The 15,132-nt window shown below is 43.3% G+C and overlaps 1 protein-coding gene and 1 long non-coding RNA gene across 4 annotated transcripts; both read left to right on the forward strand.

Annotated features, from left to right (window-relative positions):
• Positions 1-6,181: 6,181 nt before the first annotated feature.
• On the forward strand, positions 6,182-7,181 carry LOC133917388 (transcription factor IBH1-like 1). Its single transcript, XM_062361290.1, has 2 exons — positions 6,182-6,774; positions 6,880-7,181. The coding sequence occupies exon 1, from the start codon at positions 6,247-6,249 to the stop codon at positions 6,757-6,759; it is 513 nt and encodes a 170-aa protein (XP_062217274.1). The 5' UTR covers positions 6,182-6,246; the 3' UTR covers positions 6,760-6,774; positions 6,880-7,181.
• A 3,025-nt stretch (positions 7,182-10,206) lies between these two features.
• On the forward strand, positions 10,207-13,508 carry LOC133918483 (uncharacterized). Of its 3 annotated transcripts, none has more exons than XR_009909768.1 (7): positions 10,207-10,652; positions 10,747-10,809; positions 10,907-10,948; positions 12,410-12,661; positions 12,737-12,833; positions 12,948-13,118; positions 13,211-13,508. It is a non-coding gene; the product is annotated as an uncharacterized LOC133918483 (long non-coding RNA). The 3 variants fall into 3 exon arrangements; XR_009909770.1 differs by having other exon boundaries at positions 12,948-13,103; XR_009909769.1 differs by having other exon boundaries at positions 13,045-13,118.
• Positions 13,509-15,132: the final 1,624 nt, after the last annotated feature.

Raw genomic sequence — 15,132 nt, forward strand, 5'->3', positions numbered from 1 at the left:
AGCATTGCTATCGCTTATCTCCACCGAGCGACCATGTTTTGGTCGTAGAGTTTTCGATGTGGGTTGTGGCATGGTTGGTGGGTGGTTTGGTCGGTATGTGGTCGGTGGTTTGGTGGTAATGGTTTATTCTTATACATTTGTTGTTTATATATCTGTTCTGATCAGTTGGTTGGCAGGGTTTGAGTGCGTGGTTGGTTAAGTCCGTTGCTTACACCTAGAGTCTAGGTTGCTTACCGCTTAATGAACTTAAACATGTCTTAATCCTTGCTACAGCTTTAAATGCATGATCCTTGGAGTCGAGAATATATATACTCATACTGTGTAAGACTTGCTAGTACCTTCGTACTAAGGGTACTGCCCTTAAGTTTCAGGTTCACAGGTTGGCGAGGAAGAGGCAGTGTTCGGTTACTTTGTGCCTGCCGATCAGGGTGGCGGGCAGGAGTAGCACCTTCTACTCTGAGCTCCGGCGCTTTTGGTATGAAGCCTAAGGGCATACGGCTCCATACTCTTTTGTTGTATAGGTTTATCTTCCACTGCGTAGTTGTTGTTGTTTCTCTTTTGTTGTAAATTGTGGAAGCAGTTGCATGTTTAAGTATTGTAATACAGCTTAATTACTTGCTCTCTATTAAACTGTGTTGTGATATTTAAGTTGGAAGGCATGTGTTCCGATCCTGGGCACAAAACACGTGCCGGGACTACCGGAATCGTATTCTGGTTAATCGTCGAGGTTGTGATTATGAACAATGATCCTCCTGATGATTAATTAGAATACTATTTAGACGGTTCCTCACACAGGGTTTATTGGAAAAGGTTGACATGAGTATCCTTTTGTATGGACCTATGTGGTCATGCAAGTCGTATGGTCCTCAAGTCGTGTAGGTAAAGGAGTACCCCCTGCAGAGTGTAAAAATATTTCGAAATACCATGCTATCGGTCATGAGCATGCTTCTGTCTATTTGCAGCAGTCGTAGAGTTATGAATGTGGATTGAGATGGTTGATGGGTTGAGATGGTGCTTTGCAGATTTTATTCCTATGGTTCCTTTTACATTCTGTTCAGTTGATGTTTATGGGCTAATTTGTTACTTTAGTCTAGTATCGATGCTCACACATGTTTATGTTAAATTTACTTTTGCATATGAAATTTACTTAACCATGTGGTCTTTTCTTGCTAATATTCAAATGCATGATCTTTGGAGTCAGCCTATTTATAAGTGCCCATTATGGATTAAGTCTTACGAGTACCTTCGTACTCACGCTGCTTTTCAGGTGTTACCGTCGAGGAGGAGTTGGTTTTTGGCTACTTCACGCCTGCCGAGGGTGGCGGGCATGAGTAGGCAACTACTCGGTGGTCGCGCTTTTGAGGTGAAGCATGAGGGAATATGGTTTCACCCACCTTTTGTGGTCTATAGCTTTTGTTTGCGCTGCGTAGTTTCTCTTTTGGCTAGGAGTTGATCAATTTTAGTATCCTCCTAGATCTCTTTTGCTGTAAATTGATAAACTTGTAAATGCTTAAGAACTTGTAATATAATTTAATTACTCACTCTTTATTAAGCTTGGTTGTGATTGCTTATATTGGTAAGGCATGTGTTCCGATCTTGGGCACAAAACACGTGTCGGGACTACCGGGATAGTATTCTGGTTAATCATTGAAGTCATGATTAAATAAATGATCGACTTAATGATTAATTAGAATATTATTTGGACGGTTCCTCACAACAATGAAGCAGGCATAACGTAGAGGACTGGGCCATCTACCAGGTCATTTAGCGAGTAGATTGAGAATTAGTCGAATGAGAAGTGAGCTTTGCTCTACGACACAAACGAAGATAGTTATGACATTATGACTACAAATTTAGCAAATGCTTATAACTGGGTGATGAAAGGTGTGAGGGGGTTGCCGCTTGTAGGGATTGTAGAGTTTATACTTTAAGGGACTTGCAAGTATTTTAGGGAGCGCTATGCAATAGCGCACACAACGCGAAGATGACTAAGTACATGGAATACAAGACGGAGAAGGCAAAGATGCACCGGGAGAAGATCATGAGAACTTCATAGCACAAATACAAAATTCTATGCAGGGACTAAGGAAGGAGGAGGGGCAAGCGTGAGAGAATTATCCACGAGGGCACCATCTTCAATGACAAGTGCGTTTGCACTTGTTACAAGCTGATGCTACTGCATAAGCCATGCTCACATGTGATTGCCGCATGTGCTGTGACAGGGATGAAGACTCGAAGGTTCGTCTCTGACTACTTCAAGAACAAAGCTGTGTTCAACACATTGAACCATGAGATCTATGGTTTTAGGATTTATGGTTCTTTCACGAAGGAACTTGTGCTTGATTGTGTTTTCATCCTTGATCCCAATAAGATGAAGCAGAAGAAGGGACGGTGCAGGACTATGAGGCTGTGTAATTACATGGATGAAGTAGAAGCGGGGTGTCACGTGAAATGTTGCAACAAGTACAACGGAACATAGCACACTTACAAGAAATACATTGTTGGTGTCCCAAGTGTGAACCTCGTAGAAGCAAGTCCTTCTGGCTCTACTGCAGATAGGAGACGTCTTCATGGTCATCAATCATCACCTTCGTCGACTCATTGAGTTTGATTAATGTTGTAATTCATGGTGTGATGGATATTCATGTGCATAATATTGTAGTTTACTGTTGTAGTAGTGAGACTATCATTATGTTTGAGATTGTAACGTGTTAAGTTGTTGAATGAAGGGACGAGCTGCTGGGACGCTCCTCCATCGTTGAATAGAGGGATGGCCTAGCCCCGTTCAGGGCCTTTTTAGGGACCAAGAAGCACGGCCCGACGAAGTCATTTCTCGTTCAGTTTGTGGTATGTATGTCTTGTACTATTTTGTCATCTCTTTTACGTTACTAACGGATAAAGATATTTGTAATTATTCCTTTTTTGATAGGTGGACAACATTTACCCACTGGTAGGTGATGAGGACATCTCCCGCCACCTGGAGGTGTAACTCAGGTGGTTGTTCGAGTGGGTCATGATCACCGGAGACCCATGACAATATGTCTCGAGGAGCATGATCCCCTACGTCAGAGAGGTTGTGAACGCTAACTCGAGGGAGGTCCCATGGTATAGATGGGCTTCTATTATGCTGGTTGTGACATACCACGGGTTTTGCAAGTACACCACTTATGGGGACACAACTCTCCCAAAATGAGTACACCATTCCACCGGCCACTGGATAGCCTAGGCAGCCGATCGTTCCACCGGACCACCTGACATACTTAGCTAACCAGGTGAGATGAGGAGGCGCAGGGCCCCGAGGCCGGATGCGACAAGGGGGGTCGTCCCCAAGAGGGGAAGTAACTTATAGGCTACTAGGTTATTGTTAGCCTCATGGTCTTATGTTACTATTGGTGTTATGGTGCTATGTTACTAGCAATGTAATGATATTTTCTTCATGCTACTATGTTATTGTTACTGTCATAATATCTTTCATATACCATGTTTTTGTTTTGTGATTCTATTTGGACCATAGACTCATACCACGACAATTCCATAACAATCATAATAAACATATCGACCGAACATACAATAGCATATACGATACCTCTATTGGTATATCGGAGTTTCGCCTAACATGCCTTAGAGAATATAAAAAGGGCGAAGATTGATGGGACAATACATAAATTACAACGTCATCCTGATCGTGGTTCTAATCGTACTGACTTAGAGTGAACTACGATGAAGCTCTTGAGTCTTAATAATCTCCAGCACTGTATTGCGTTGTCGGAGGAGGAGGAGGAGCACGAGGTGGAGGAGGAGCATCCCTATTGTGGCATAGGCAAGTGCATCATGGATTAATGCATACAGAAGTGTCCTCCAGGTGTATTGCAGGAGGATTTGGCATGCTCTCAACCTCCCTTTACAAGATGAAGATTTGGTCTCGTAGCTTGTGGGCGTAATCTTGTATATACTATAGAATAGGAGGATCGACCATCTCATGTATTGACAGTTGTAGGGGTTGTCATTGGAGGCCTACAGAAATATGAATATCGCAATGTATAATGTTTTAAAAAATGATACAAACAGACATGGTGATATAGTTTTCACCCTACCAAGAGGACATCAAAAGAATCGACACCCCCCATGAATGCTCCCAACACACATCTGAACGACGCAGTCGTAGCCATGGGAACACTTGGGCTAGGGCATATTTATGGGCTCGTATATCCTTAAGTGACTTGAAGGACAAAAATCACTCATCGGGTGCGTGATGGCGGAGGCCCGTGAGACGGAGAGGGAAAGAAAGCGTGAAAGGGCACATCGGGTGCGTGATGCAGAACCCGAAGTGGCGAGGAAGAGAAAGTACTCACGTTGCACTTAATAAACCACATGTTTTAATCATGTTGTTTGCATTCTCTAAGGCATGTTAGATTTAGATGTGATACTTGTTTACCTCATAATGATCGTGCACCATACATGCCAACGCTCATGTATAATGTCATTATTCCTATTAAAATTATCGTGTTAAAATTTCTGTTTCTATCAAATCCAGCTATCGAAAATATCGCACAAACATCTAATGACACTTGACGATTTGACAACACAAACAAATTGTGACGCACATATGCCTATTTTGTCATAAATTTAATTATTTTAACCAAATTAAGATGTCGCTCCTTCATATGACAACTACTTGTTGTCACCCAGATATCACCCATTCAACAATAATATCTCGCCCGATGAACAAGTGCTGAGAAGCCGCTTCAATGGGCTAGACTACTTAGAGAAACATTGCTTAATAAAATCACCTACAAATCACAGCAGTCTCATCAATAAACACCTTCGCTGCGATTTGGATCATGTGATGTGATGCTCACAAAGAAACGAGCAAAAGGTCACAAGGGTGTGTGTGTTCCGTTATATATGTCATGGCCTCAAAAGCTTAGACAATGATCAGAAGGCAAAGAACATGCATGGGAGAAACAAGAGAGGGAAAACTTAAAGGCACCTGAAATTGTGGAGGTCCAAGGTATAGGTGGTGCGTACCATGTACAGTACACTATCAAGCGTGACGGAAAGCGCCATGTGCTTGCTCCGAGTTTTTGGAGAGAAACCCCATTGCATGTGGCCGTCATGTGGGGCATCCACAACGTCTGTCCGTCCGTCCCTCCCTCCCTTTTTCAAATCACACTCTGGCTGCTCAAAAAGCTTCACCTAGCTAAGCCAGTAGCCACCACACAATTACTAGCAAAATCTACTATCCCTGCCCGTTGTTTCTTTCGCCTACATTCCAACAAGTAACTACTCCAAAGTTGTAAGAAAAAACCCCATTTCACAATACCCATAATGGAGGGCTAGAAGAATTTTTACTACAAGATATATAAGCTGACCGATCAGAAAGAAATTAACTTCCATTGATCGATATGGTTGCAGGTTTTTGTCTCCGTTTGTAGTTTTGGGACCTACGACAGCTGCAAGTTTTCAGAAACTCGGCATGCGATAGCGCGTTGCTTACACTACTGGCAGATTGTATATGCGAAGCATGAGAGGGCACATAGCATGCATGCCGACGAATCTACGTTGGTTCTCGCTTCATAACTCGCGCGGTTGTCAACTCGGGGTGGCGCTGCATGTGCCGCCATGTGCGCCTTGCTTGCCCATTCTCGTGGCGGAGCCCGGCGGCCGAGCCCACTTAATTTGAAGCCTCTCTTTGATCATCTCTGAAATTATATTCGGATATATACTTGGGAAAATATAATCGCTACTATGTTGGTTGTGTAGTGCATTCAGAATTGAAGCACTTGCTGGATTGTACATTTGTTCTTGTCATTGTACTTTGCTCATACGTGTGAGATCGATGTAAACATGAATTAGAAGAGAAACTTGCAGGGAATAAATACTATTACAAGAATGCTCTGTACTGTCCAAGCCTCTGTCAGGACCTTAACCATATGTTTGACATTATATTTGAGCTGTCTATTGCGCCTACTGCACACTTCATTTCTTAACTGTCTCAAACTTGAAAAGAAAACAAGCCGTTCTATTCACCTCATTCAATTGTACAACAAGGGAGCATGTGGCACATGACCAGAAAAAGGGAGGAAACATGCATGATGTTAGAGGCGGACCACAAAATGACGGCAAATGCATGCTAGCTCACACCACATGCCATCTTCATTCCTCGTGGTGGAGATATAGATACATGGGCGCGCACACATTGCTTCCTATCTAGCTCTCTCATTTTTCCAATCCTCAGCCAAAGCGATGCGAGGCCCCAACACCAAGCAGGCATTCAAGCAAGGCTTCCTCAAGAACTTGATCTTGAGCCTCCAAGCCTTCAGGAGCAGCACCTCCTCCTCCTCTGGGGGCGCCATGAATCTCCAAGAGAGGAAGCGTGCCATCAAGTCGTCGGCCGACATCGCCATGGCGACCGCCCGCGGCGGCAGAGCACGGTGGCCACAGGCCCTCTTGGCTTCATCGTCTAGGCCATGCATATCGCCAGGGAAGGTGCAGAGGTGCAAGAAGATTGTGAAGATGTGTCACCACAAGAGGAGAAGAGATGGCACTGGTACTACTTCCCTTGCAAGAACAGCACTGATTAGTAGCAGTGAGATTGCGAGGAGGCTGGTGAGGAAGAGGACCAAGATTCTGAGGAGGATGATACCCGGAGGCGAGTTCCTGGATGAGGTCTCATTGCTTCGTGAAGCCATGGATTACGTCGCTCATCTACACGCGCAAGTCGACGTGCTCCGGTGCATCTCGAAAGCCATGCAATGAGATCTAGCATGTCAGGTTAGTTAATTTCCTGCATTTTGGCAACTGTTCTAAGGGAGATGTATTGTTAGCGTTGTTGATGAATCCTAATGAACTTTCTTGATGTGTTTTGTGTTACCTCAGCATGCAGGGGTAGTGCAAAGCTAAAGGAAGCGATGGTAAAAGTTTCAGGTGAATCAGCGGCCGGGTAGATTGTAGTAGCAGGTACTTCAGAAGAGGAGGAAAATTTCTTGCAGAAAGAATTCATGAATTTAATTGATGTGAGATATGTCCCTGATCAGGCTGTGCAAATGGTGAAGGATAGATCAAGAGATCTTATCCTTTACAGAGAGGCATGTGATGGAAATTTGTAAGGTTGTATTAGCTACTTTTGTACTGGAACTAAAGAGACAACCCATTGTAGCTATAGTACTAAATCTTTTTGACAGCGGTATTTTCTACCGCTAGGTAGTATTTGTTGTCGACTGAGAGAGGTTTGCACATACACTACAAAGGAGGATGTCTAGCCTGAACCATGCTTGCAAATGTAGTTCAATCCTTTCTTTTGTTTTCTTTTCTATATCTCTACCGCTTAAAAAGCACCTAAAACATCATGTTCCGTCCGATTCCCGTTTCGCTCCCACCCGTCCCCACCGTACAAATCCCATTCCCACAGCAAAACGTGCCAACGCATGCTGTTCCCTTCTCAGACCCAGCCACGACGTCACTGCACCCTCTCAGATCTGGCCCAGCCACCCCCTCCCCCATCCCCGTGTCTTCCTTTCGCCGCCGGCCAGCTCCATCTCCCCTCCATCGCGAGTGGACACTGTCGATACCCGACCTCCTCCTCCAAGAACCACCACCAGTCGTACCACCGGTTTCTGGCGCTTCCGGCCCTCCTCTACCTCCACCTCGCGTCGCCCTCCCTCCCCGAGGCCAAGTAGATCACGCTCCGTGCCAGGGTACCGCCCACCCACTGCTTGGCAAGCACCTCCTCTTCCACCTTGACCCCCTCCGCACCCCGTCGCTCCGCTACGCCGTCGCCATCCTATCCCGCATCCTCCCCAACCCGAACCCCTTCTCCCTCAACACCATCCTCCGCATCACCGCATCCTCGCATCGCCCGACACGCACACCTACCTGCCGCTGCTCCAGCGTGCACGCGCCTCCTCGCGCTCCGTGACGAGGAGCGCCTCCACACCGAGGTCGCCAAGAACGGGCTTGCCACGCTCATCTACGTCAAGATTCTCTCCATGCGAAATTTCTTCACCATTGGTCACGCCACAACCCTATAGGTACATCGCCTCCACAGCTCCATCGATCCCACATCTTGACCTCAATGTTCATTGACGCCATCATCGGTTGATCGCTGCACGAAAGCATGAAGTTGTGGTTGGTGAGGAGCGACATGTGTACACGGACTTCATCACAGTCATCGCAGTCAGAATCCGCGACTTCATGGAGCGAGAGCTGCTTGCATGTAGTAGAGGAGCACCCGTGCAAATCGGAGGGGAAAACGAACATGCCTTCCAGCTATGAAATGCCTAATGCACCAATGTGAGCATCCTGTTGGTACTTTAATCTATGTTTGTGATGGTAAGCCTTAATTTTGTTTTTTTTTATATTGTGTAAAAGAATTATACTTAACATACAATATGTTTGCCTTAATTGCTCTCCATCGCATTTGTTTCGTAGTCGGGGTGCTATATGATAGGATTGTTTTATCTCTTATACGTTGTTGGGGAGCAGGATGTTGTGTTGGAGGTACTAGAGGCAGTAGTCGCAGAGGTGTGGTGAGGTGACTTGTGCTGCGGCTGGCAGGTTGGGGGTATGGTTGTCAGTACGTGGTCATCCTTCCATAATAGCTATGGGTGACATCCTACTTGACCCTCTGTAGTTACTACTGCTTTTATGTTTCAGATTATTTTCATTCTTTCTTGACAAAGGCTGATGTTTGTACATGTTTGATGGGTATTTTTGAATTATGCAGTGTGCACGGCCGTGAACTTTGCAGTTCTTACTTAATATGCTTCAATGTTTTAGTTTTTTCAGCAACGCGAAGGACCACGAGAACATCAAACAAATACAAAGACATATGTTTTCTTATGGCATGGTGTGTACCTCCTTGGAATTTTTGTACCACTTCCTACTTGCTTGCTTGTTTAGATTGTTTTCGTTGTAGATTTTGATATAAGGATGGGAGTACCAATCTGATCAAATTTTGCACTGCAGTTGTACTTATATCATTCCCGGTTGTCCAATCTGTTGTGTTTAAGATTGAATACAAGTAAATTGATACACCCTTTCTTGACCTTTTACATTGAAAGTTTGTTGTAATGCACCATATTAAATGAGTTCATTTTATCTCATAGTTATGTGAGGCACATGTTATGTTAGCAGATCACCGAGAGGATATCTTCTCTTTACCTTTCTAACACTGGAAAGATGGAAACGATGAGTGATTAGTGGGCAAGCCGGTTTGTCCTTTCATTATTTGTTTTAGAATATATGAGTAGAATGTTTCTTTCCTTTATTGAATTATTTCCGACTTATTGCATCAATTTTAGTTTTATGGTGTTTTAGTTTTAATAGTGTCATTCATTTCACAGTAATATATCTCTCTATTTTTTTATTATGAGTAAAAATAGTTACCAAAGTTCATTAAAAAATTAACCATGAATACAAGTAAATTTAAGGTTACGTATCAATTTGCAGTGTGCTTCGGCATCAAAAAGCGTTCCAATGCTTCTACTGCTGAGCAACTCATGTCTTTTCCTTTTTTTTTTTACTTTCTCAATAATATATTTTTCTAAGTGTATCCCTACTGACTGCAGTTTAGTACTCAACACGGAATATTTTTCTAATCTTAATTTTGCAACAGTCATATCAACACTATCGTTCTATTTGTTATAAATTTTGGAAAAATCAACATATCGTGCTTTTTACCTAAATTTTCTATTCGTTATAAATTTTGGCTCATGTTGCGAAACACATGTATTTAATTAGTCTATATATATACCTTTATAAATTACATAAATTATAATAAAACTAAATAATTTATACCATACATTATAATCTATATAGTTAAAAAATTTCTTTAGCTTACTTACCTTTTTCGCATCTTTTACTTACCATTTTCGCATCTTATGGTAATTTAGAAACCCCTCCACGGCTTCGTAAGACTATGCCAAGGGTAAAGATATTTTCGTTTACCTCAGCGCTCTAACGGTTTCCCTTTATGATTTCTGTCACGAAGAAATTTTTAGAGTTGTTCTCTTCAGGACGAGATTATTTTTTTTTTCCTTTCGCGATTTCACTTGAAAGAAAATTATTGAAGATGAGAAAAAATAAAATGAATAAGAATGAAGAATAGAATCGAGAAGGAAATAAAATGAAAGAGAGTATGGTTAAAGATGATCTAAACTGATATGGACGCCCCCTCAAACCGCTCGACCGCCTCCGCCTCCGCCTCCGCCTCCGCACTCATCCCCGTCACCGAACCCACCCGCGCCTCCGCACTCCTCCCGTCACCATCCCCGCACTGCCGCCTCCACCTCCGCCTTCGCCTCCGCACTCCTCCCTCACCCTGAACCCGCCCGCCTCCGCACTCCCATCCGTACCGGAACCCACCGGCTCCTCCGCACTCCTCCCCATCTCCACCCTGCCGCCTCTGCCTCTCCCGTGACCCCGAGCGACCGCCACGGTTGCTAGTAGTGCAACCGCGCCTCCGCCCCGGGAGAGGCCCAACTCGGCGTGTTCTCCGGGTACGAGCAACCACCACGGCCGCGTCGCCTTCTCCGAGTACAAGCGGCCCAGCTGGGCGTTTTCTCTCTCTCCAGTTGCACGTGGGCTGCAATCTGCAAAGCTACTGCCCATAGCAAGATGAAGCGAACGGTGGCCAAGAAAAATGCCAGCGGGTGAATGCATCTCTCTCTCTTCCCTGTGCCTGTCTGCCTGTTACTGGATCTTGATCTACAGGTCTCATTTTGTTTTGCTTTGATTTATATGCAGGAATCTGTTGGTTGCTGCCCACAACAAGATAAGGGGAACGGCGGCCAAGAAAAACGCCAGCTGGTGAGTGCCCCTCTCTCTCTCTCTCTCTCCGCCTGCCTGGCTGCTACTAGAGTTGGATCTGCAGATCTCATTTTATTTTGCTTTAATTCATATGCAGGAATCAATTGTTGACTGCACAGCTTCTCTCCAAAAATCCAAGGTTAGTTCTCCTTGTATAAATCTTTCCATTTTGTGGCATTATATTTTATTCTCAGGTCTTTGGAATAGGATTCGCCAACAAATTGTGTGTGGTTCTGTTAGCTAGGATAGCCTGTTTTGCAATCTAATGTATTTTTTTTTTTACAATCCTGGTTAGTGATGGTTACTGTTCTTGATCTTGATCAGTTGTCATAGACAATTGCAGCGTTAGTCTTTTGTACCACATGTTCTCATGAATATTTTTCTCATCATCTAATTGATTGGTTTTCTCATGATATTGCCAAGAAATTCGTGGTAGCCTTGGCAGGGTAGATATAGGGAGTTGCTTTCCATGGGCTTATTGCAAATGCTCACATATTTTGTTAGAGATACTCCTCCTGAGTCAATGAAGAGGAGGCAACCTCTGTACTCAGAGATTTCATGATTTTTCCTTTGTTACCAAGTTGCTTTGTATCTTACCCCACCCCCTATTTCAGGATTTGGCAACCTGGAGAAATTGTGTTGTTTTCTACATAAGAAAAAAGTGATGCTTTACTAAGGATCTGTTTGTTTGTGTTTCTGCTTCTGGTTTCTCTGAAAAGCTGTGCTTTTGATTTTTCTGAAAAGTTGCTTTTGGATTTTAGCTGTTGAATTTCACAACAATTTTTTTTAGCTTCTCAGCACACTACTTCTCAAAAAAGCTACTCTCAGCTAGCTTCTCAGCTTCTAATTCATTTCCCTAGAAGCAGGCTTCTCCATAAGCCATTTTTCAGCAAATCCTTTTGTTTGGACTTCTGGCTTCTAGACTTCTGATAGAAACATAAGCCAGAAGCAGCTTGAAACAAATATGCCCTAACTATACCATCCTCTTTGAATGTTCAGCGAGGATATGCTCTTCACGTGCTATTTGGTCCAAATTAACAATAAAAGCAACAAGTCTGCTTTAGTGTGCTATAGATGATTAAATTTCCTTGTCTATTTATGTGTACAAAATTATTCTAAATTTCATTGTTAACTGTTTTTTTGTTGTCTTCCCATGAGTAACAAGACCATATCCAAAAAAACGACAGCTCTGTGCCTGCCTCAGCAAGCCCACATGTGTTCAACTAGCTCCTACTTGAAATAGAGATTTGCTCATGTATCTGCATGTTGTGTTTTGCTGTCAAGGCTTCAACAGGATTAATGGTTTACTCTTTATTTGTTGTTTCTTACTATTCTTTTTTTTTTTTTGTTCTGTGACCACATAACGATTTATTCTTTCTGAAGAAGCAACATCACTACATGATATATATCACCACATGACTCAAACACCATTTTGTTTCAATCAGCCATCATATCTTATTATTTAGCATTGTCCTACAGTTTTCAGATATTATTAGATGTTGTCAAACAAAGGTGCAAAGCTCCTTAGATAGTATGACAATATCAAATTAGCATGATTGCAAAGTGTTAATGCAAACCTAATCAACTTTCACATATGCAGGTTCTTTCTTTAAGTGATGTGAGGCTTCGATCATGCACAAGAACCGGCAGTGATAATTTGAATATCACTGCCAATTCATGTTATTAACTGATAGTGTTAATCACTATCACTACCGGTTTTGCTGGCTCGATTTTTTATGTGCGTTTGAAGCTTCCGAACAGGCAGTGATATGTTATCACTTATCACCGTTGGTTATTTTTTTAACCGGCGGTGAAGAGGAGGCGTGGGTGATCCTTTCTGTAGTAGTGACTCGTAAGTTATTTCAATCTTATGTTCATATTTCTATGTTGTTTGATTTTAAACAAGTTCTTTCCTTTGCATTGCCAGATGAACAACTTCAGCAAGGAGTTCGGTAGATGGAGCTCTAGCTTCCGGGAAGTCACCCAGCATAAGTGTGGCAAGTGAGAGGCCAATGATTTTTTAGGTAATCCTGATACATTATTGTGCTTTGTTTCATCAAAACAAAACCGAAAAATGAAACCCGATGTTTTCACACAGAAGTAGATTTAAATCTGACTTGATTTCCTTGTCATTGCAGTTATGTGTACCTTGGCCTGTATCTTGCTGTATCATTGCCTGATGTAGAATTTCCTGTTGGTTTTCGACAATTTCTAATTTCTGTTATGCTAATCAAGGCTTATGACAAGGCTATAACCAAGTGGTACAAGGTGTGAGTGACTAATTATATCCCCAGGTGTCCAAATACAACGTGAGTGTCCCTGACATGTCCCTTTTTCTTATTTGCTAGACTTTCAAACTACTCCACTCGTTTCTATATCCAAATGTTGTTTGTGAGTGTAGCTTGGGACGTTGAGCGATGTTGGCTCAGCCTGGGCTGCACGGGTGGCAAGAGGGGAAGGGATCCCATTACCGGTGCCAAATGACATGGAAGCTTAGAAAATGATGGGAGATTCAACCCGGCCTGCACATTATCCAAGAATTTTGTCTATAAATAAGTCATCACCCCATATAAGCCTTAGATAGTAGTTTGCAAATACTGCCGCTATGTTGTACATTATCCGCACAATTATTCCTCATGCATGCTACTGTAACAATAACACTTGCTTCGGCGACCATGCTATTGATGTCTTTTTCTTTAGTTTGAAGAGATACTATGCCTAAATTACCTAGATATGTCTTCACGAGATTGTTGTTACGCATAAAATTATTTTTAACACATCAGGAACCGTTGCAGTTACTAGCACGTCTAATGCTTCTCTTTTACTCATTATCGTCAGTTAAAATATGTTACCTCAAACAAAAAGAGCGCTTGACATATTTTCAGTGGTAAGTGATCACAGATCAACTAAGACCAGCTCCAGCAGAGTCCTCAAAAGCGATCGGCTTTCCTGTGCTGCATTGTAGCACCTGAATTTGAGGCTTCCGTATTATTGTGCGCCACTTCAGTGGAGCTTTTTTCTACCGATATAGGGATACAGGCACAACTTTTTTGGGGACGGGAGCAGCAAATTTGCGGGAGCTTGACAGCTCACGTATCACTGTTTATAAAGTATGCATGTGGGTCTGTAGAGAGAAAGAGAGTAATTAAATGTAGGAAATAGGGTAGCTGCTGGAGATGTAAAAAAATAAAGGATACTGTAATAGTATTAGATGATGTTGTAATAGTATTATAGGGGATAAATTTTTAGAGTATCTGTTAGAGATGGTTTAAATCCAGATGCTAAAACCAAAGAGTGGTGCACCGTTGCTCCCTCCTCCTAAAAATTTACAAATCTTCAAGCAAATAATTATTTTAAGGTTAGGGGCAAATATGGGTAAAGAAACTGTAAACAAAACAATTGGCGGCCTAAGGCACCAACGCTGATCAAATCCTTGCGAACTAGGTAATCTTGGATCTCTCTTCAGAATGAGGTGCAGAAGCTGAGGTCAAACTCCTGTGTAGTGCTGAGGGCCCAGCCCAGTCTTCTGACGGCGGCCTCACCTGAAACTGAGAGGTGCAATGCCTGGGCTTGGAAAGCTTCAGGAACCACTTCTTACTGAACTAGACTTTCGGCTCGGTGTTTCGTGCTAACATTACCCGGCTCAAAAAGTATGGGCTAGATTGGCCCAGCATGACTAGACGTGGGATTTTTGTGACTTTATCTGAAGCTTAGTAGGCCTGACAGAAGCCGGCCCGTTGAGATGTAGAGTCGAGATTGGACCTGATTTTACAGCCCGGCAAGTTCTTCGGGCTGGGCTCGGTCTTCAAACTTTGCAGGTCAGGTAGCCCGAACCAGCCGACCGTGGAACAAAATAATAAAACAAAAGCTCCAGCTTACTTGCAATCGGCCCATCCCACTTAGAATATTAGATATGTAGGCCATATATAAGTGTGCCTCCTAAATTTCAGATGCCCTGTGAACGCGTCGGAGTTGGCGAGTTTAGGGGAAAAGGTTAGGGTTTGGGGTTTCGGAGTTCACCGATGACCCCAGGTGTTATAAGGAGGATGGGGCGGTGGTGGGACCGGCAGTGTTGCAAGACGACGAGAGGAGGCAGGCCGTGCAGGGAACACTGCACTGCCAATCGATGTGGAGAAGAGGAACAATTACGTGAGCGGGAGGAAGAAGATAAGATGATATCCGTCCAATCACGGATCGATGGCCGAGCTTTAGAGAAAAGGCATTTTCATGTCCTATATATAAGCCGTTTGCACCCACTTGGTACCCTAACCCTAACTCAAAAAATTTCCCACCCAAACTATAGGAGAGATGGCGGCTGCTTTT

Source organism: Phragmites australis, chromosome 5, assembly GCF_958298935.1.
Source record: "Phragmites australis chromosome 5, lpPhrAust1.1, whole genome shotgun sequence".
In the NCBI taxonomy this organism is placed as follows: domain Eukaryota; kingdom Viridiplantae; phylum Streptophyta; class Magnoliopsida; order Poales; family Poaceae; genus Phragmites; species Phragmites australis.

Coding starts and splice junctions, on each gene's coding strand:
- LOC133917388 (XM_062361290.1), top strand. CDS start 6,247: ATGCGAGGCCCCAACACCAAGCAGGCATTCAAGCAAGGCTTCCTCAAG.